Source organism: Pleuronectes platessa, chromosome 5, assembly GCF_947347685.1.
Source record: "Pleuronectes platessa chromosome 5, fPlePla1.1, whole genome shotgun sequence".
Classification (NCBI taxonomy): Eukaryota; Metazoa; Chordata; class Actinopteri; order Pleuronectiformes; family Pleuronectidae; genus Pleuronectes; species Pleuronectes platessa.
The window spans coordinates 16,660,103-16,683,843 of NC_070630.1; the positions used below are offsets into that span (position 1 = coordinate 16,660,103).

A 23,741-nucleotide genomic window follows, 5' to 3' on the forward strand; every position below is an offset into this window, starting at 1 on the left:
TCCCAAATAGCACAAAACAAATTGGGGCCACTTTTGGCCCAAGTGAAAGCGCTCGATGTGGGTTGAAACTTAGCCAAACGAGTTTTGCGATGTTTGATTCTAGGTCACTTGTGTGGTAGGCCATCAAATTTGGTAACAAGTACAGTTGGCACAAACTTTCTTCTTTCAGGTCGCTTCAGTGGTACGGTATAGTCTGTGGCTCCCTCTAGCGGCAGACAGGAGCGTTCCACCGTGTGTCTCTTATCTTTAACGGCTGCAGTGAAGTTTCCAGCCTGGATGTGAGGGGCGGTGCTGGACACTTCCACCCGCAGGCCTGAGGATGTGGAGCGGACTGAGGTGAGAAGAGGAGGCGGAGACGGACAGAGATGATGCCGCCCAGACGTGTTTGATTTTGGGAGATGAGAAGTCAAAATGCGCTCAGCTCGGACCGCTTCGGAGGATCAGTAGGAGCGGGCAGGAGGACGCACACACTGGCCGGCGTGAGGACAGACACACGGACACAGACGGAGCTGAGGCAGGACGGCTCCTCGTCTCTCTGACACACCGAGGCTCGGGTGAGAAGTCGGGGCAGCTGCCTGACCCGGAGCCGGGGGGCACCATGGTTGTGTCGCTGCGGGGCTGGGTCGCCAACGAGGGAGGGAAGCATCTGATCCTGGTGAGGACAAAGTTTGGACAAAGTTTTCAAAGTTTTCAATTTACCTGATCAAAGGTTTTTAATAATTTTTCTGAAGAGAACTTCTGACATGTTCTTTGGAAAAATCACTAAATTATTGAGTTGATGAACTGAGTTTTTGATCAATAGTAAGTTTAATGATTTCAATATTGTGTATCCCTACATTGCAAACAGTATATTATATAATTGATAATTATGATCGTTTGTAGTGATAGTGAACGCATGGCTGCTGTTTAAACTCTGTACATGCTGTGCTGCTAATGGATCTCTCTCTCTCTCTCTCTCTCTCTCTCTCTCTCTCTCTCTCTCTCTCTCTCTCTCTGTGTGTGTGTTTGTGTCTGTGTGTAGATGCTGTGGTTGGCAGCAAACACCTGGCTGTTCCTCAGGACCTTCCTGCTCTATTCCACTGGACATCAGTATCACTACCTGTACGAGATGCTCGGGGTGAGACCTGACACAAAAACACACAGCCCTAAAAACGTCTATTATTCACCTCATATGTGTTAATACTTCCAATCACTGTAGCATCCTGACAAAAGTGAAACACAACACAATGCTTTCCTAATAACACATGGCACTTTTTCATCTGCTTGACAAAAAAGAGATAACCCAGTTTAAAAATCGAGCTACAACCTCTGTGAGAGCAGAAACACAGAGTTGTGAGGTGCGGTCCAATCTGACTCAGGCCTGTTGTAACATCTGTTGTTTGTTACCTGAACTCACGCACCACACCATGTGAAACTTTATCAAAGCCATGACACTGAGAGTCTCACTGTCTTCAAGACTAAACAAATCAGTAGAGAAATAAGTGAAAAACAGCAGTGACTCCAAATGCTTTTTAGTGGCTTTGCAGACAAACAACAAAGCAACTGGAGGTTTCCGTTAGCACGGTTTGAAAATGTTGAAAAAACTTGATGTTTTCACCAACTTCAAAGATTACCATGAATATCTCTGAAACAAGATGTGAGGTGCATGGTCATTCATCAAACACAACTTTAATGAGTCTGAGTTATGACTGTAAACTCTGTGACAGCAATTAGGTGTGTGTGTGTGTGTGCATGTATGTGTTTGGCTGTGTGTGTGTGTGCTGACTCTTGGATCGGCTAATAGTGACATGAGCCTGGGTGCTCACACACAGACACACACTCACACATAGGGTCAGGAATTTGATGCTTGGTAACCCACATAAGCGTTGGTGTAATTGTTGTCACAAGTTCGTGTTGTGTGTGTGTGTTTGTGGCAGAGAAAGTCTTCCTTGTCTTAGGATACACAGCACACAGGAAATACACTGACAACACCGTCCAATCAGACAGTTTGCTTTCTGTAAGCAGGATTGCAAAAAAACTACAGAACCAGTTTCATTACCGTTGACATTGTGTGGAGTGGGGCCCGACCTAAAGAAGAATCCATTCACTTTTTGAGTGGATCCAGATAAACAGGTGGATCCAGGATTGTTTTCAATATCATTAACATGGCGTTAACCTTATAGGAGGTGTGCAGTCTCTGAGCACCCTTCTATACATCCGCCAAGGAGGTCACTGTATTCATCTGTGTTTGTCTGTTAGTTAGCAGGATTATGCAAAAAGTACTCAACAGATTACCAGAAAACTTGGTGGAAGGTTGTGGTATAGGCCAGATAAGAAGCCATTCAATTTTGGTGTGGCCAGATCCAGGAGGCGGATCCAGGAATTGCTGTTCACTTTCTCCAACATTGTGAGAGAGGCGGTTTTGTAACACTTTTGATTCTATCTCTGGGAATTCATTGATCTTGATGAAAAAATAACAGACATGTTTAAAGGACTGATAACAGTGACTGTGTTAAATTGGGTGCAGCCTGATTGACAGTATGCGCTCTACTGAATGCCCTTAGTTTATCTAATGTGTTAGCAATTTAAATTCTTCCCTGTAACCCGATATCACTGTGATCGGCCGGGGCTTCATTATTAGATACTTGCCTTGGGCCTTAATCTAGCACAAAGATGTCCTTAGTCTTCTTAACATTGCTTTGGGAATGTGGGGATCTTTTTAAAAGTATCTTCTAAAAAAAATACCACTCAGCAGGTGTAGGAGACAATATGGAGAATGTTGCAGTACTTTGAGTTTATGTATTGTTAAACGGCTTTAAACCACGAGGAGGACAGTATGAGAGTCAAACAGAGGGAACGTTGTGCAGCAATGAATTAGAGGCAAAATCAGATGAGGCTGCAAACGCCATGTGTGAGCTATTCATGCACTGCCTGTACAGTGGGAGGCACCGGGGAGAGAGGGGCAAGTGTGGGCACGCCACTGGCTTTAACTAAATGCCTTGCCAGAGGGCTTAAGTTTATGTGTGTGTGTGTGTGTGTGTGTGTGTGTGTGTGTGTGTGTGAGAGAGAGAGTGAGAGAGTGTGAATGTGCACACATGTAAGACAGAGATGTATATCAAAGCTTTAATTCTACCGAAGGGGAATTAGATTTAACTTCAAAAAGCATCTTGTTTTGTTCACCTGTATGTTTCAGTGTGTGTATGTCTGCGTTGTGTTGGGAATGTAAAGAAAGCAGGATATCAGCTCTCCTGCCTTTTGGCTTTTGCCGTCAGCTGCTTTTCTTTGTGAAGCCGTGCAGAGTGAATGTGTCTGTGTTTTTAAAGGGTAAATGTATCAGATGCTTTAAGTGCACTGGTGTTAACCTTGACTCACTATATGTAGATTATAACTTTGACCTGCGTGCTCTGTACTTTTCAGTGCATCATACTATACCATACTTTTCAGAGACCCTGCAGCAGGTCTTTCTCTTACTTCTTAATCAGTTGTCCTAGTTGTCATATTGTCAGTTGCGGTCACTCATGTTCTGGAATTGCATTGTGGGTAGACTTGGTGCTGCTTCATTGGGCACTTTAGTTTAAGGTCTCCGTTTGGTTACTGACATACAGCTGTAGGAAGGGGATCACATCCTCAGCTCTTCGGGTTTAACTGCATGGCTGCATTTACTGGATCTGCTTGAAGTGTTGAGATTAGTTAGTTAGATATAAGTTAGCCTACGTTTGTGTAGACTCTAATTAATGGGGTGCCCTTTCTTTTGGTTTTGTTGGTGCACGTTGGCATTCAGACCTTCAAATTTGTAGTTTGTATTTGGTTTGATGGTTGGAGAGGTTGTCTCCCTGTGGGTGTTATGTGGTCAGGGATTTATAAAGATTATAGCCACAGCAATCTCGACTGTCTTCCTTAGGTCATTAATATGCTGAATATGCACCATGGTTGCCGACATCTAGGGGTGGACAAGTTAGAATAAGCTGTTCCAGGGAAAGATGAGCTGAAGAGCATTTAAAACTTTTGGCTCATTTTGGGACAAAGACTAAATGACTTGTTCCATGTGGAATTACAGTTTTAAATGTGAATTATAATGTATAAAATTCTAGGGTTTGTAATGAAACCACTTTGAGGCGTCTGATTGGAGGAGTTTGGTCGTCAGGTAGATTCCCCTCAACTTCTTTAAAAAAACTGTTTTGTGGTCTCCCCTCCTTTGTTCAGGCTTCAGCTGGGTTGTGGCAATTGTCATTTTGCTGAGTATTCACTTCCAACTTCTGCTTGTCCAGTTGCGAGGTAGCAGTGCGTGTAATTCATATTTTTCTAGTAACTTCTTGGATTGTGTTGCATCGCTTAGAGCTTACCACCACTTGAACTCGCTGCTTTTTGGGTGGAATATCCCTTAAAAGGTCAGACTACAGCCTCACACATGAGCTGTCTGTCTCGCCCTGTTCCTCTGAGCTACACACCTTCATCTTCCACTATTTGTTTCACTTCCTGAGGCGTAATCAGAAGCGACAGCACCGGCGGTGCACACAAAGGCTGCCAAGAAAGTGAATAAATGTACTGTGTTAAGCAGATGCCAAAGAACATCCAGCGTAAAAAAAAGAAAGAAGCTTTAGTTTTAGCTGAAGCTTTAGATTTCTAAAGACAAATCACTTCCCTGTCCATGTGACTTCAAATAAAGATTACACCTTTTATCCATCTGTCCGGTGCATCTGCAAAGGCCTGCCGCTTCCTGATCTTAACCTTTAATAAACAGAAAACACACAAAAATCCACATTTGTCGGACTCCTTTGTTCATTATTGTATTTATTTGTATTGAAAGGCAAGGCCCCAGCGCAGAGCTGCCTAAAGGGGACTAGTTCTTGGCTCTCCACACTGAGAAGAACAAGCAGGAAGTCATGCCTCGAGGCCTCAGTGCTCACACTGAATAGTCTTAATCTGAATGGTGGACAGCTCAAAAGTGTCTTAATCTGCCAGAACCTTCTCTCTTTACATCTGCTTAATCAGGTCCCATTGCAGCAACCTGCCTAACAATGTGTGTGTTTATATCTGTGTGTCCTCCAGCTCGGTCTGTGCATCAGCAGGGCATCTGCATCCGTGCTGAACCTGAACTGCAGCTTGGTGCTGTTGCCCATGTGTCGCTCACTGCTCACCTTCGTCCGAGGAACACACACGGTAAGAAAATAATGGAATGGAGTGAAAGAGGAAGGAAAGAAAGAAAGAGAGGAATAGGATGAATTTTTGGTTTTCAATAGGTTGCATGAATAAGTCTGTGTTAATTTAATGTAATTTTGTGTCGAGTAAAAAATCACTTCATAATAATTTCTGAATAGTTCATATAGTTAACAATAATGAACTCTTATTTTATATAAAGAGTTTTGTTGTTAAGTATCTTTTTAGGTGAAATATTCCTCAGGTAAAATATAGTCATATATTAAGTGTAATTCGATTTTAATGTGAAAAATGGGTTTAGATGAATTTTGAATTGGGGGGGGGGGGTGTTCTGGTTTCCATGAATGCATGGCTTAACTATTGTCAATGTTACACACACACACGCTCGTGCAGGTATCGAGCAGAAAGACGCGCAGACTGCTGGACAAGAGCAAAACCTTTCATGTGGCCTGTGGAGTCACCATCTGCATCTTCTCTGGTAAAACTGTCACTGCAGCTGAGCAGCTTACGTATTTATGTATCAGTGTTTATAGTGTGTGTGTGTGTGTGTGTGTGTATGTTTTTTACTGACGTTAAATGAACCCAGGCTGGCTCAGCATTCCTGGGGTACCAGCTGTGATGTCCCTCCAGTTGCTCTTGTGTGTTTTTGGTGTCAAGCTGTGTGTGTGTGTGGTTCCTGAGATGATCCTCTCATGACATCATGGGAGCTCCTCGCAGCTGCGTGTCTGCTGTGACTCCGGTTTACACGGTTCCTCTTTTTATTCATCAAGTCTGTCAGCCGTGTTATTTCTTCTCCGGAGTAGCCTGACTCATATCTTCTTATCATATTTTTACAGTTACACGACTCTCAGGAAAAAAGATTAACTGCAAGGGAAGTCAGCACTAAAGATAACTACATACAATAACATGCTGTGTGCTTTTCCTCTGCAGTGATCTGCTCCAAGTATTGTATAGGGGTCGTGCTCTGGTCCTCCAACTGTTATTCAGCACCACTGTTATGGTTGCGGATGGGATCTGGGATGTAAAAAATATGTAACCTTTTTTCTAAATAGTTTTCTACCCTTCATAATAAAATTTGTGCATGCTCAAAAGTCTTTATTTTGGACAGAGACATATGAATTAGAATAACGCAGTGCCACAGCGCTCACAGAGGACTCACATTTGATTGATTTCACTGGTGCACCACAGTGATTTGTTGTTGCATTTCCATAAACATTATAAACATTTTTTTTCAATTTCATGGCAGCTCATCTAATAGTTACAGAGACATTTTACTTAAAATCAATGTCACGCTTATGGTGATGCAGGTTAAACGTCTGGGGACCATGACTAGTCTGTAAAAATAATTCCTGGACATCCACTCGATAGTTGTTGAGATATTTTGGTCTGGCTGGAATGACTGACACTGCCAAACAGCTGATAGAACGATAGAAATATAAGACCTGCAAGAGCTGACATCTGTTCTTCACTATTATATCATATGTCAAGCTTAATCCATCTTTCATTAGTAGCATCTCACATACATACACAGTCTAACCTTAATCATAGCAGCTACTTGTGTAAATATGTTAAAACATGTCTTCACCTTAAAATGTAAAGATTTATGTTGTGAGAGTTGCTGTCCCCATAAGGGAGACAGGTCCCTGTAATGACACTGCAGATGTAGGTCCCCACAACGTTCAATACTTATCGCACACACACAGTCTTTACATATGTATGACTCTTTGTCACATTAGAATTGCAGAGCGCTGAAGTTCTGAGACAACGAACAACAATGACGACAGGGAGTTAGCGGAGAAGGGAGTGAGGCCCAGATTGAGAGAAGACAGAGAACGAGAAGGAGGGGGAAGAGAGGGGTGGGAAGCAGTGGGAGTGAGAAAGGATGTGAGGGAGAGAAAAGGACCCTTGTGTCTCATGATTACAGCCCCTAATTCCATCAGCTGTCGAACGGCTGCGTGGTTAGCCTGTGATGTCAGGGAAGTGTATGTGTGTGTGTGTGTGTGTGTGTGTGTGTGTGTTCGTGTGTGTGTACATGTGCGTGCATGAGTCAGTGAGTCAAGAGGGTGTTTTGCTGACTATTTGCTGAATAGACAAAGAAATGTCTGTACGAGTTTCTGCGTGCAGTTAATTTTTACCTCAACAATCGAGTGCGTGTCTGTTTGAAGCCCGAGATGTGTTACCTGCTGGCGTCTCTGCACTAAAGTGTGTGTTTCAAATCACTTTTGTCTGTGTGCAACCCTTTCCTCCCTTCTGCAGTTGTGCACGTGTCCGCCCACTTGGTGAACGTCATGAACTTCAGTGTGAGATACTCGGACGACTTTCCTGCTCTCAATTTGGCTCGCCACAGAGGAGAGGTGAGGCGCATAGCCAAGTGTTTGTACGCTACAAGATTTAACTCAAGTCGTAACACTTAACAGCCCTTTGAAAACGAGAGAAAAACTTACACAAACTCCAAAAATGGTCTTACTCTTGAGCGAGGGTAGTCTCCCATGAGATTTCTCAGGCTACAGTCAATCTGGTCAATCACTGATTAATATCCTCTTTCATGTGTTGGATTGAAGCCTGCAGACCCATTACTCTCCCACACAAACAGTTGGCACAGTTGGCTACTTAGACGTGGAAGATAAAATGCGCTAATAACTCTCCCTTTTGTTCCAGGATCCCAAGCTGATCATCTTGACCACAAGTAAGAAAGACGACTAACTCTTTTACAGCATTGATAAATTAACACTGTATACCCTTCTCTTTGTCTGTCTTTATATATCTCCTCTTTATTTGCTGTTTTCATGGTAAGAATAAATCCTTGTAGAAAGTCATTCAGTATATCGGGTGACCTGCATGGATAAATCTCCCATTGCAGATGAATACATGTATGTGTCCTGGTCCTTTAATTTACTCCTCTCTAATTGGCTTATTCTGTTTAGTCCCAGGAGTCACCGGCGTCCTGTTGGTTCTCATCCTCTTCCTGATGTTCATGTCCTCCTCCTCCTGCGTACGGTAGGTCATCGAAACAACCATCCTCCATCTTGATGATCATAGGGTGATTTTTGTTTGTTTATTTTGTGTTGTGTCACAGACGTTTTAACTGAGGTGGATTGAGTTTGCATGCAGCAGTGTTTTACACACGACCATTATAAAGTTGCTTTCAGACATGTACTAAGGTCTGGACATTTTCAGTGTCAGTTGCTCTGGACTTTTTCTGGAACTTTTCCTGTGAGCCCCATTGTCAGAATGTCAGAGTGAGCCTGTGTGAGATCAAAGCAAGAAAAATCACTGCGAATAACAAAAGACCGATGTGAACCTGAAAAATTACTTGAAGGATATAAATATCTCAGGAGGAAAAAGAAGTGTTATACATATAGAAGAAGGAGTTGTCAAATCGGAAAGACAATGAGATCCGAGAGCTTTTGACATCGCCGGTGTCAATGTGCTGTAAACAAAAGCAAGTGATTCCCATTTGTAATACGTCTTGTCCTGCCTCTTGCAAGTTCTACTCAGATGCCACCCATCGCCTTAATATTCCAGAAATGTTTGTGTTGTTGCGAACACGTCTGACCTACAAGTGTGAAAGGCAAACTCTGGAACATGTCCGGATCCAATTTTCATTGTCTGCAAACAGCTTAACAAACAGGCGTGTAAAGCTGCAGTTCTCGAAATACAGAGAAAGTTATGAGTTGTCTCAAAACAGCCCCAGCTCTTGAGCTTGAATACATGTGTCTCTGCCTTTGTCTCTGTCCCTCTGTGACCCTGTCGTCCCTGTGTGATTGTGAGATTAATACAGTGTAAGACTGAGAGATGGACACCATAAGGAGAATGTTAACTGCGCTCTGTTACAGAGCAAATCCACACTAAGTGTTTCACTCTCAGCTCTGTCATTACTCAGGTCATGGTGGGTCAACTAATGTCTGTGTGTGTGTGTGTGTGTGTGTGTGTGTGTGTGTGTGTGTGTGTGTGTGTGTGTGTGTGTGTGTGTGCATGCTCTCTCCTTGCTTCCCTCAGTAATTGAACAGAGGATTAGAGGCTTTTCCAGACCACTTAAGGCTTTAGATAAGAGTTTGGGTGAGTGGCTGGGGAGGTGGGATGATGGCTGCAGCAGAGCGGAGGAATACCCTCCTAATAAGTCCCAGTGATCCCCTGATATTAACAGACATTAATGTGCACAGGGTTATTAACATATACAGTTTTACACTTTAACATCATTCAGGGTTCCTACAGTCATGAAAAGGCTGGAAAAGTTATGGAAATGTTAAATTTTTATTTCCAGGCCTGAAAAAAAAGTCATGGAAATTTGTTATATTCATATTCTCATGTCGCTCATTTACGCTGAGTTTGAAATATTTCATGTGCTTTTAAAAGAAATACGTTTAAATATAAACAGGCACATACTCTCATACTAATTGAAAAGTTCGGTGGGGAAGCAGGCGGGATGATGCACTATGCCAGGGAAGTGTAGATTTAACAATGCTTGGCTACAAATGGAAAAGTACATGCCATGGGTTACAACAGACAAAGACCTCAATCAAACTATTGTCTCATTCATTTGTTTAATTAAAGTTATACTGTATGCTTTGAAATTCTCAATGTTAGCTTAAATACTAAATTGTGTCACTTTTTCATATATACACCAAGATTTCACAAAATGCTTGGTCATGGAAATTTGGTTTAAAGTTATTGAAAAGTCATGGAAATCCATTGGTCAAAATGTGAATGAATGTGAATGAACCCTGATCTTTACTAATTACATTCTGATGTGAGCTGTGCCTCAGGAGGTAGAGAGGGCCGTCCACTAACCAGAAGGTCGGTGGTTTGATCCTTGCCTCCTCCCGTCTGCATTTTGAAGTGTCCTTTGTCCACACACAAGTCTTTCTAATACTAACAACTCCTCCACTGTAGTAACTTACAGTATCTCTGAAAGTTCATAATTATTTTCTTCAAGCATATGGTTGTTAACAAAAGACAAAAATAATTTAACATACAGTAAGTTAATATTTATATATAGTCTTAAATTTGATCAGCCTTTCTATTCTCACTGTGGCCTTTTCATTTAGTTTACCCACATACTTTCCCACCTTTCCTTAAAAGGCAAATAGTGTGGCACAATGGTCAGGAATGTAGGTAATAAACATTTGATCCACAGCTGAGCGCATTCATTCTTTATCGCTGAAAGCAAAGTTCACCTCCTGAGTTTGTGCCATAATGAGGATTTATTAGATTTGATTTGAAAGAGGTCCTGATGATGTCCAGTGTTTGTAGTGTTTATGGGGGGGGGGGGGGTCATTGTGTGTAATGACCCCTTTAATATTGACCTCTGGTGTCCTGCTTACTCAGGCTCCGAGCTTCTGAACAGCCCCTGACCTTTCTTCTTTTGTGCTGTTATTCCTCATTGACTCATTGTATTAATTCATTATCTCTGTTTAAACATCCCTGGTTTCACTTGGGAGTAATAGTTTCTTATCTTGTGATTTTATTTTCACAGGGTGTCCAACTATGAGATCTTCTGGTACACACACAACCTCTTCATTGTCTTCTACATCATCCTCATGGTGCACATGGTCGGGTAGGTCTCGGGTCTCAGTCTGCTGATGACAGCACTAAATCTATGTGTGTGTGTGTTTGGTGGTGGGGGGGGATGTATCTCTGTAGGAGTCGCCCGGTTTTTCTGCATTGTTGGTTCAGTTTGTCCTCGTCTCACCCACCATCTTCAGAGGATGAGATAAGAATTTATTTTCACCTGTAAGTCAGCAGATATTCGACTCCCACTGACAGCTGGAGACATCTCTAACTCTCATGCTGCAACTCATGTTTTTCTCAGCAGCCAGACATGGATCCTTTTTGTTTTTCTCACACGTTTCATTTCATAAAATCTTTTGAACGATTCGCTTCATGTCACTTGTTCAACAAAGAAATGTTCTTCGCCTTTTTTGTGTGAAATCATTATAATTTTTTTTTCTTTAATTCGCATTTGCTGAAAGTCCATCAACCATAGCACCAGAGTTTGCTTGTACAAGGCTGTCCTGTTGCTTCAGTGCTGTAGTGAGAAAGATTCAGTGTGGATAATACTAACTAACAGGAAGCTGCACGTTTAAATCTATTAGTGCAGAGCCTTGTTCTAAACCCCCCTGTTTGGAATGGGCTGTTTACTTGGCGGTAATGCTGATAACAAGCAACTGTAAAATAACAAAATTAACACCAACTGAAGTCCAACTTTAATGTTTTCCGACAGTGGAGCTCTCAAGTATCAGACCAACATCGAGGCCCACCCACCTGGCTGCCTCCGAGCCAATCAGAGCATCACAGAGCAGCACGACAAGGAGCTGGAGCCGGGTGAAGATGAAGAGAGGAGATGCAGAGAGGAGGCTCACTTCCAACCTCACTACCCCCAGGTGTGTGTGTCTGTGTGTGTGTGGGCATCTATTAGGTGTACCCTGGCATTAACATGTATTTTTGTGTGCATTTGGACTGAAAGAAGTGTTGTCTGCGCTGCAGTGGGGGTGTAAGTGTGTTACACGTGTGCTGCGTGTTTGAGAAGTGTCAGGAGGGCTTAATTAGAGGTGCAGAGCTGTTAGGGAGGAGCAGACATCCTCTCCACATCAAGGCCTGTGTTTGTGTGCCTTTCTTCCTGTGTGTGTGATTATGTGTTTGCACGTGGTTGTTAAGCAACGACCTGGTTCCATAAAATCCCCCTTATACCCGGTTGTGCTTCCCAGGCTTTACTGGAGCTGTGAGCAATTAGTCTGCAGTCGGCAGGTAACTGCAGAAACAAACACCACACACAGAGACAGAGCGCGAGAGAGTTAGCATTTAGTCTCTGGTAGAGCCTGACTCATACGTCGGTCGGCTGATCAGAATTCGGACGATATGAGCCTTTCACACTCATAACGGTATCGTAGTTTACGTTTATGTCCGTCAGTAGAGCACATATCTCCACCAAAGCCCAACAGTCCCCTTATGAATCCTCATTTAGATTCACTTCACCAAGGTTTTTATTTGGACCTCTTCCAAAACAAAAAAACATGTTTGATTATTTGAAATCAATTCCCATAAATTATTCTCTGGGAAGTCAAGGAAAATGTTTAAAAAATTAAAAAAAATTTAAAGTGGGGAAAAAATCCTGGATCCGCTTTCAAATCCATATCCGCACCAACATTTAATGGGTACTCAGTAATTTTTGCGTAATACTGCTAAATAAAAAAAAATTCAGATAAAAACAAAACCATGTGCATTTATTTCTATATTTTATTCCCTTAGTTAAAGTTCTATGTATCGGGTTGTGTAGTAGTAGTAGTAGTAGTAGTAGTGTGTTCTTTTAAAAATCATTTATAGTTTATGGTCATTTTCAGGATGTCTCTCTGCCCAGGTTTGATTCAGCCATCCTTGTTATTTAGATAGAAACAGTTCACTAGAGCTCACTTGATTCACAATTTACAGTAATTTCTGGATGCAACATACAATGTAGAAGATGTAGCCTGTCTCAGGTTGTGAGTGCAGTTTGTGTGTTAATCAGGGCTGCGTTGTGTCTCCATGTGTGTTCAGACATGGCTGTGGGTGTCCGGTCCTCTCTGTCTCTACTGTGCCGAGCGTTTCTACCGCTACATCAGGGCCAGTGACCCCGTCACCGTGGTGACAGTCATCAGGCATCCCTGTGATGTCATCGAGTTGCGGATGCTCAAGAAAAACTTCAAAGCTCGTCCTGGACAGGTGAGAGGACATGACGAGGATTTATCTCCAAACATATTTTTGTCAACTAAGTCGTACTTGAATCTTTCATCCTTTTTTATTTATCTCCCCCTCCCTTTTTGTCCGTAATCCTCTCCTCTCTTTCTCTCCCTCTCTTTCTCTCCCTCCATCTCTCTCTTTTATTCAGTATATTCTTCTCAACTGTCCAGGTGTCTCTTCATTTGAGAACCATCCCTTCACCCTAACGACGGTAAGACTTAATGGAACTCACCAACTTGCTGCAACACATTCCTCCCTCATGACTCAATGTACATACACACACACAAGCACACACACACATAAACTTTCACATGTTTTTACAGTTTCTTAAACGCCCCCCACCCCCCTGACAAAGAACATGCAGTTCTTTGTCTCAACATCCTGCCCCCTCCACTGTCAGCAGACACTTGATTGACAGCTGGCTCATCCAGTAATATTCAGTTTCACATTGTTTATTGATGTTTGCAGATTTTAGTCCAGATTGTATGAGACTGAAGCCGAAGATAAAGAAACAACTTTCTGCCTCGACAGCACACAGGGATTCTCACACACACTCGCTCACAAAGAGTCACACACACACACACGCACACACACAAATACTTTGTGCATGCCTGCGCCTGGTGTGTTATGGAGCTTTGAGGAGGAGGGTAGAGAATCACACTGACAGAGAGCAGACAGACCCCTGAGGCTAATAATGCCGTCTGCCAACAGGAAGGCTCTGTCTGTCTGTCTGTCTGTGTGTGTGTGTGAATGTGTGAATGTGTGTGTGTGTGTGTGTGTGTGTGTGTGTGTGTGTGTGTGTGTGTGTGTGTGTGTGTGTGTGTGTGTGTGTGTGTGTGTGTGTGTGTGTGTGTGTGTGTGTGTGTGTGTGTACGTCATTAAAAGAAATGAAAAGACTTGTAGATGCGTCTGTGCCTCTTGTACTGGTTGGAATTGTGCTCGTGTTTGTGTTTCGCTGTGACTCATTGTCCGCTCTCTAACTCCTCGCAGTGTCCCACAGAGAACAAGAACACTTTTGGCATCCATCTCCGAGTCTTGGGAGACTGGACTGGTGGGTTCACACAAACACGTGCTCCCCCCTCCTCACACACACACACACACACACTCACACTCACACTCAAGACACACACACACCCATACATAGGTTTACATGTGCAGAAACGTACAGATAAAAGCAGACTCTCACTGTTCCATAAGAGTCGACAGAAAAGCAGTCATTATGTTTTGTCCTCCTCTTCTTCCCTCTTCTCTCTGGGGAGGATGCATTTCGGGAAAACCACATTTTGTGTGTGATTGTGTGTGTCTTTATCCCGAGGTGAGCGTTCCCACAGTTTTATTGTCATGTTGGAACATGCAATCAGTCGATCAATAATAAAGACAAAAAACAGCACTTACAATTTACATGCACGTACAGAGAAAAGAAGAAGTCAATGATGTAACAAATAAGTAAGCATTGTTTCACTCTTTTTGATTTGATGGCCTCAGTTGCATTGATGTGCAGAGGACTCAGAAAGATTCGGCTGCGGAAGGAAGTTGTGGCCCTTTGGGGAGATTTAGACTAATGCAAGAACGTCTCCACTTGCTGCTGTACACACACACACACACACACACACGCACACGCACACGCACACGCACACGCACAGGCACACACACACTCACTTTCAAAGCACAGGAAGGGAATTCAATTTGTTTTTGTTGGCCCCTTATTATGTCATGACAACACGGAGCGAGGAAATGTTGGAGAACACTGAACCGGGGTGTACAGAAAATACCTCTGAGTATACTGTATATGGTCGTGGTGTTATACATAATACTTCCAATATTTATAAAACTTGTTCTAGGGAATAAGACCATGACTTTATAACAGACCGACGAAACATCTTCCTCCAACAATCCAGAAATCAGTGTCAGCTGTCGGTCAAGACAATTCAACCCATTTTTAGCATCAAATGACTGTTTAAATACATTTTTACCAGAAAAAATAGAAGAGAACTGCCTTTAATGACAGAAGTAGTTTGTTCCATTTCCAATCCACTAACATGGAGGAGATGGGGTTTATGACCTATGACCTATATGACTGCAGCCAGGCCCATCGACTTGACTTTTGGGGAGCTGTCATGTTGTCCATCTTTGTATATATCGTCTATAGATAAGACCAGTGAATTTATTCCTTCTCTTCTTCTCTCCTTTCCTCAGAGCGGTTCACACAGCTGCTGCTCCCTCAACCGAGAGTAGACTTGGAGATCCTTCCCATGGTGCAACAGAGGCGATACCCCAAGTACATTTCTGTCTGTCTGTTTCTGTGTCTGTGTCTGTGTGAGTGATGTGGCTGACGTGATTTCTCATGAAAGCTCAGAATCACAGATGGGTCAGAGGTTCTGACCTCCTGACCTCTGGCCCTGTGCTCTTCCTGCTGTGTGTTTGAGAGGGCGAGAGATAGACGGAGATAAGGAGAGGGAGATGCAGGGTCAGTGAGGATGAGGCTTGGTTTTGTGAAAGTAAACCAGAGCCCTGCTCCCTCTGTTAGGTGGGCCGAGGTGTACAACTGTGCTCAGTTCGAAGAGTATGGGTTGATTTCCTTTAACTGATATCCTGCAACTTCTGTACATGTATATTTTGATTATAACTATAATAATCACCACTATTATTCTTATTTATTTATTTTTTCTTTCAAAATATAGATTATCATCCAGGATAATCAGTAACATCTTAATTCCCCCGTGGCATAAATTATTATTATAGCATTATATTGTTTTCAGGTTTGATGGTTGAGATGCATTGTGGTTTAGTTGCAAGCAATATAACTCCTCCTGTGGACATTTATTAAAATTCAGACTCACAGACCTGTAAAACACATTTGTAATAACATTAAGTATATAAATTACAATACTTTATACATTAAGAAACACTTAAAGGGGAATTCTGGTATTTTCAACCAGGGCCCCTTGTTTATGAATGTTATGGCAAGAGAAGGGTACATGACTTTGGGAATCAGTCCACGAGATCGCCTCGACTGGCAGCTGCCAAATGGCAACAGTGGTTACAATGTAATCTTATGGGGCAACCGTGATGGTCCATAAAATGTCCACTCAAAGTCACTTTTCTGCTTACAAAAGGCTTAAATTGTTGTTTGCTATGAGCAATTAGAAATGTCTCATTCAACGAGAAGATCTCATTCTCGAGTCTTGTGTGACCTCTTCTGCATGTTGCGTCTCTCTCAATTTGTAGGACCTTTTTTCGTCCGTATACTCCGGCTCAAAACAAGAGAGGACGTCCATCGATGTAAAAAAGTTTCAGTGACATTGTCCAGTAAAAGATTCAGCTATAATTGTTTCTCTTTGGAAAAACCAAACTCCTCTCTCCACCTCTCTCAGTCGCACTCACGTTTTCCACCTCTGTCTTCCTGCAACACCCCAAGTGTCATGAGATTGTAGCAGGTATTTTATGGACTGTCGTAGTTGCCCCATGAGATTACACTTATGCCACTGCTGCAGACACCAAACACTTTCGGGGCTCACTTTGGATTTTCATCATATTGTCAGATTGATTTGACATCTGTGGGTTTTGTGTATTTGTGTGTTTTTATGAGAAGTGTGTGTTTTGTGTGTTAGTGTTTGAGCAGCTGTATTCGATTGCTGTTCGTGTGTGTTGGGGGATTGCATCGTCTGTACACACACACACACACTGACACACACTCAACCACACATACACACACAGACTGTGGGATCTCAAATGCAGGATGTTTATCTATGTATGTATGACCCTGGGGGAGGGGGGGGGGGCAACTATAAATATGTGTTTGCATATTTGTCCAGTTTGTGGACTAAGCTTCTTCTGTGGTTTTTGTGCACATTGTTTGTTCAGGCTCTACGTGGACGGTCCATTTGGGAGTCCATCAGAGGAAGTGTTCAGCTACGACGTCAGTGTGTGTGTTGCTGGCGGAATCGGAGTCACGCCGTTTGCCTGCGTGCTGCACGCTCTGCTGTGAGTTACGAACAAAAGTACCATATACTGAAAAATCTTGAATACTTGCAACAGGTATTTGACGTCTCCACCTTTTTTCTCCCTGCTGTACACTCAGTGACGGCTGGGAGGGTTTCAGGTTGCAGAGGTTGTACTTTGTTTGGGTCTGCAGAGAGCTTCAGTCCTTCTACTGGTTTGCTGAGCTGCTGTGTGCCCTTCATCACAAGGTCAGAATAAATCCAGCAGTTCATAGCCCACATGTTGCACTAGTTAAATCATGGATATTAATCTGGTGTTCATAATTAGAGTTTGGACATTGTTTGTAAAGCACTTATTGTTTTCGATTGCTTTGAAATCAGCACTTGGCCAGAACACTCACTGTCTGAATAATTTTTGATTTGAGCCTCTGCGCTTCAAATGTCGGTGCCTTCCCTTGTTACTGTTTATTGATAAATTAAAAGGTTAAGCTAGTCTATCAGTAAATATAATCAACTTGCCATCAGCTGATAGGGCTAATATTATACCTATCATGCTAGTATTTATGTATGTAGGTGTAAAAATCAAATAATATAAATTGAACGATATTAGCAAAATGAGGAATATTGAGTGTTTTTTGGTTTCAACCCCATCTTGTGGCTGTTAGTAATTTTACATCTTATCTTTAAAGAAACTGTTCTATCGGCGCCGATAAACACTGAACTTTCCTTGTCTGTGTTTGTCGTTAAGCTTTGGCGTGAAAACAGACCAGACTACTTTAACCTGAAACTGTATGTCAGTCAGACAGACAGTCTACAGGTAGGTGTGGATAACACCCCCCCAACACACACACACACACACAGACACACAAACACACATACAGTAGCATCACAACAAGAAGGTTGCAGGAGTCTTTCTGTGTAGAGTTTGGATGTTCTCCCCATGTCTGCAGGGGTTTTCTCAAGGTACTCCAACTTCCCCTCAGAGTCTAAAGACATGAGAGTTGGGGTCAGATTCAATTGGAGATTCTAAATTGACAGTAGGTGTGACTGGTTGTTTTTCTCTGTATGTTGGTCCTCTGATACGCTGGCGACCTTTCCAGGTTGTACCACACCTCTCGAACAATGTCAGCTTGGATTAGCTCCAGCTCCGCCCTGCGCGACCTTCAACGATATGTGGTATAGATGATGAATGAATGTATTTCATTGTCTGTTCATCTCTTCACTTGGCTTTTGTTTTCCACGCTGTGAGAACTTCTTCCACTAGAGGGCAGTATATGACCGAGAGAGACAGTCTGTTCTGGAGTTTAGTCTCTAAATCAGGACACTGCAGTTTCAGGGGTGAAATTATCACATATATTTGACAACATATTAGGACTATTAAAACTCAATTACATTTTGTTGCCATGAAGAGGGCAGATGTGAATAGTTGTACTTTTAATATCACTGAATTAGTTTCTAATGACCGGCAGGTTAAACTCAATCATTTTTCTCTGAAATATATATAAATCATTCTTATGTATAGAAAAGCGTATAGAGGAAGTATAGTATGGAATATTAGTATAATAAAGTATGTAATAATGCCCTGAGAGCATATTTATAATCAAAACTGTCACACTGTTGCATTCAAGAGTGAATTATAACCATAATAATTTGACCTTTTATTCAGATGAAGATACAAATCAAGTGAAACAAGGTCCTTTCCTTAAAAGCAACATACAACATACAGGACAGAATATGCTCCATTTATAGCCAGTATTCTAGGATGGATGTTACGTTAAAGACATGGTGTGAAGAACATGAAAAACAATGCATATCTATCTATCTATTTAATATATTCAGAAACCTCTGTCTGTCTGTGGAACACATGTGTTGATAAATTCTAGACCGTTCCCTGGCTTGATGATATGATAGAACCCAGAGATTGAAGCTCCGTCCTTATCCAGACTTTACATATTCTGCGTTTAAGAGAAGAGTTATGAAAACATCTTACTGTGTGGTGGCTCAGGTGTATGAGAGGCTGGTCTGAGAAAGACAACAGAAGGACCTTTCTGAGAGAATAAGCACTGTACTTAAGATACGAGTTATGAAACATGTTATTGTGTGGTGGTGTCTCAGTGGTACGAGAGGCAGAGGAGGTCTCAGAATGTGGGTTCCTGAAAAGATGAGTGGTTCAATTAGAAGCAGTCTGTTACGGTTTGAAGGAGGAGTTGGACCCAGGATGCAGAGGTTATAACAAAAAGGGGATTTAATATTCAAAAACGTCTTTAACAAGACAAAAACAAAACAAGAACACTAACAAAAGTAACATTGGCGACAAGGCGCACTGAGAACAAGGAACGAGGAAGCAGGAGAAGCTGGTCGAAACCGCAGTAACAAACAAACCATTTCTCACGACGTGGGGAGAAAACAACTAGTACAACCCGACACCAGACAAAGGGAAACAGAGGCTTAAATACCAAGCAGGAAGGCCGGGGCAATTACACCAGGTGAAACACATGAGGATTGAGAAGACAATTAACGACAGGAAGTGAGAAGCTGAAACAAGACAGTGACAGCGGGGCTACAAAATAAAACAGGAAATAGAAAACCATAAACATAAATGACTGAGCGTCACACAGTCTCCTATTTACTTTGTCTATATTCACTTACTGAAACCTATAGCATGACACACATATGGGCACAGTGTACTGTAGACATTGTTTGGGAGAAAATAAAACAAAATATGTGATACACACCTGGTCACTTGCTGGGACTTGGGGAGGGGGGTGAGGCCAAAAGACAAAAATACACTTTATCTGTACACATTCACATGGATTGATAAGATAATCCTCTTCTTCTTTATTAGTTTATGCCAACAAATATATAATTTTTTTTTTTAAAGTAAAATTTATAACATGCAAGTAATAAAAGATACATATATTATAAGAAATAATATTACTGGCAAGTGTCCCCCTTTTATTTGTAAAGTTACATTCACTTTACTGTTAAGGTTCTTTGTGGTGTTAAGAGAAGCTGACACTACTTTATATGTGCAGCAGGAACAGAGAAGCACAGAGATCGATGTCATTCAATATAAAAAGCAAAGAAACACAGTGACGTACATTTCTGCCCATGAGTCCTCTGGTCTTTGGTCAAACAGTCTCTGACCTTTTTTGGAGAAAACTAATCACATGTGTAAAATAGTTACTTTGTTCTTGTTCTTCTTTGTTCTCCCGACGGGGAGGAATGTTCCTTTTTTCCTTTTTTTTTTCTTTACTTACTTTACGAGAGTGTAAAACCACATGCCGGTCATGAGTGTGCGGCTTATCACAGTAAACTGAACCACCAGAGATTCCCATTAAACACTGTGTGTTTTCCTCCTACACCATGTTTATGTTTCATGTTATAGATCAGGGGGAAGGCTCCAACTCTTCACGCTCTGGTAAATCAGAAAACACTGTAGGATGTTGCCTTAAACACTGTTATACAGAAGCTGAGGAAATATTTAAGGAACTAAATGGTTAAGTATTCAGAACAAAATTACTTACTGTGTGTTAAGTTAAATTCTACACACTTGTAAGTTCAGTCTACCAGTAATTCACTTGGCTGAAACCCAAATGAAACACAGTCATTTTATTAATGGATTGACTTTGGTTCGATAGCTGCTGTTTGCACCACAGATATTGTTCAACGGCTCATAAAGTGTTGAGCACAGGCTGCTGCAGCACGGAGGAGAGCTAGAGAAGATGTCAGCAGTGCTTCTCTGATGAGGGGGCATGAGCCACGAGTCTGTTGCTGCGTAGGTCAGATGTCTTATCTTGTACAGAGATCATAGAAGTGTAAGCACTGACGTTTTTCATCCCACAATGTTATGGACTGTTAATTTAGAGCTGATTTCATTCAATAGTTTTAGGGATTTATTTGTTCATGTCTTCCCTCTTTTTTCCCAGAGTATGTCTGAGGAGAAGTACCGCCCCCTTGCCTCCAGGCTGCTGGTTGGACGACCCAGGTGGAAGTTGCTGTTTGATGAGATTGGGAGGACCAATAAGAAGTGAGTAGCGTGAGAACGTGGAATATCTGTATCAAAGTGAGTAGTTGTGAACATCTCACACCATTACCGTCTTCTTCCATGGTTTCAGTAAGCGAGTGGGGGTTTTCTGCTGTGGACCGAGGGGCATCTCCAGGACTCTGCACAAATTATGTAACTCAAGCCGATCCTCTGGAACAATCTTTGAATTCAACAAGGAGTCATTCAGCTGATTGAACTTCAGCAAATTAAATAAAAAAAATGGATTTTATACATTACAAGTACATTTCTGAAGAAGTTTGGACAATCATGGTTACGTCAAAATGTTGCACAAGTCCAAGAAAAGAAACAAAGACTGTATTTATATTTCATACGTCTCCTTGCCCGTGGTTACTTAAGGCCCGGGAGCAGAAGACCTTACCATCTGCAGGCCAGCTAACCCCTGGCCGACAATCCACAGGCTTCTACTCAAGCCCCTGATCCGATCAAACCACTGAGACGAGCTGAAGAGAACGGCTCCTGATGATCTGTTTTTCTTCGTCTGCTGTTGGATTTCATCTTTTCCCCATTGCACCCACTGTGGAGTAAATCTGTTCACTCATGTTGGAGTCTAATCTGAAAAACACACTTGCAATTCTAGGTCAACAAACACACCCAGACTACATGGAGTTCATCAGGGACCAGAAAAAACTTTTTTTATCCAAAGAAATAGTTACAAAACCAAAGGAGTGGAACCACTAGGACAAATCAATTATGCAGAAAACTAGTTCCGGATTTTGTTTTACGATCAACCGCATTCAACCTGCACTTAAAAATACCAACTCGCTCCCAAGCAACGCTACTTACCAAATACCTCAGGCTATAGAGAAACATTTTTATACAGATACAAGCTGGGCATTACTAACTAAGACCATAAGGATACATATTTTTTTATTTTGTATTGGCATTGAAAGCTCCAATGAGTCTTAGCCTTTGGCACACTGTCACCCTGAGAGCTATATTTGATGACAGATTATAGAATAATGGATAGAAAACATGTCATGTTATTCATGTGATAACAAAAGCTAAGAATATATTGGAGTTCTGTGTGTGTCCCTCTCATGGAGCAGGATTTGTAGTTTTAGGCAGAGACAAGTATCCGACTGGTGAGTCAGGGTCTGAGATTAAAAGAGTGGAAACTAAGCACAAATAGCCGACACATGATAAAGTCTTTGTTTTTATCCTTTATAATTTGCTGTTGTACAAAAGCAACTACAACAACTACACCTCAAGCCAGTACTTTAAGTTAGTTATTTTGTTTGAATTTATTTATATTTCTTGTTTTACATTTTGTAAAAAATCCTCTGTAGGACTTTTTCTCCACAAAAGAGTATCACACATCCCAAGGGAGTATGGATAAAAATTCATTTTGAAATTTTGCTTCCAGTTGTTGAAAATTTAAAAAGTTTTATGAATAGGTTTTAGTAGCTTGTTATGTTAAAGGAGTCAATACTAACTAGCTACCATATACAACATTTAAATCAAAAAAATGTTGGATGTTAAAGTGTGTGTCTATTTTCAAGATTTTCAGTTTTTTTGAAGAACAATCTCAAATCAAAAATAAAAGATTTTCTATTTATTCCATTTTGATTATTTGTACATAGTTAATTAATTACTACTGCTAATCCTGTTTATGCTATTATTATGAATATTAAATTAAGAGTCACAAACATATTATTAAGAAACAATGATCTTCTGACAATAAAACAAGTTTACTGTTATAAGTGTCTAACCTAGCTATCGCTAAATGAAAGGAAAAAACTAGTTTTTATTTAAAATAGCCAGAAAACATTATGTTTGACAAAACAACAGAGTAAACATTTCTGCAAAGCCAAAAAATTCACAGAGGAAACTTGGATCAAGTCAGATTTTAATGCAGCACGTACAAAATCATGATTTATCTTCATTATCATGATACATATTGTGAGTCAGCTGCACTTCTTTAGCACCAGTGCTAACATACAAGAGTGTGATGTTGTTGGTTTGGTCAGTTTTATTATTTTGCACTGAAAGACATAAACTGATTAAAAGTATGGAAATCTGTAAGGATGGATGTACTTGGAATATCTAACCAATACATTTCTAACCAGAGAGATTAACAGAAGTGCTTTAATTGTTTGATTCACAATTCCTCTATTCACTTAACAAAATAATATATTTTTCTCTAGTGTCAGAAAGAGGAGGCCTCATTTTTGACATTTTTTTGGCGGACTTAGATTTTTGGCTTGGTCACAGATACATGAATGTAAATATCATGGTGCAAATGTTTATTCAGCCCCTAAATGAACAGGAGATGAAGGTTCATTACTGAAACCCTCTTCTACATGTGACCGGGACTTTATCTGTATGAAGCAACAAATAATGTGCCTTCAACAACTGCTTTCAGCAGACATGACCTGGTTTCAAGGGACATATGTATCAGTTCAGCTTTACTGTCAACTGAATCTCAATGATTTACAGTAACATACAATAAATCACAATAAATGTGTCCCTGCTCAGGTCAGTGAGGGAAGTCAAGTTGCCAAGGACAGAATAAGATCACTTTTTTTTTTTTTTTTTACTTCAGCTGCTGTCATCGGCTGCAGAGTGGCCTCTGTAGACAGGCAATAAATATCCCTCAAGGTGTTTCACCCACACAGTGCAGTGTGCTGAGGTGTTGCATTGTGGTAATGATCACCTGATGGCTCGGAAAGTCTGTTACTTTGTAAGTTTGTGCCACACAGATATGTTTCTTACATGATATGTACTGAATATGTAAAATATCAGGGACCTCTGAAGGATTTGGCTCCTTGTCTCAAACGGGTCAGTTCACCCAAATTTAAAAAAATCCATTTGTTGAGATCTCTTCTGTTCTCTTCTGTCTCTTTTGCATAAAGAAAATAAAAGAAACCTTGGAAAATAAA

At 41.3% G+C, this 23,741-nt stretch overlaps 1 protein-coding gene across 1 annotated transcript; it reads left to right on the top strand.

Annotated features, from left to right (window-relative positions):
• The first annotated feature begins 315 nt into the window (after nt 1-315).
• Nucleotides 316-23,741, top strand: LOC128440857 (NADPH oxidase 4). Its single transcript, XM_053423698.1, has 18 exons — nt 316-655; nt 1,022-1,117; nt 5,029-5,139; nt 5,530-5,614; nt 7,393-7,490; nt 7,795-7,822; nt 8,061-8,133; nt 10,613-10,693; nt 11,360-11,519; nt 12,670-12,834; nt 13,001-13,063; nt 13,843-13,903; nt 15,049-15,130; nt 16,717-16,836; nt 16,934-17,042; nt 17,542-17,610; nt 20,723-20,823; nt 20,912-23,741. Exons 1-18 carry the CDS (start codon nt 599-601, stop codon nt 21,030-21,032), a joined length of 1,680 nt encoding a protein of 559 aa, XP_053279673.1. The 5' UTR covers nt 316-598; the 3' UTR covers nt 21,033-23,741.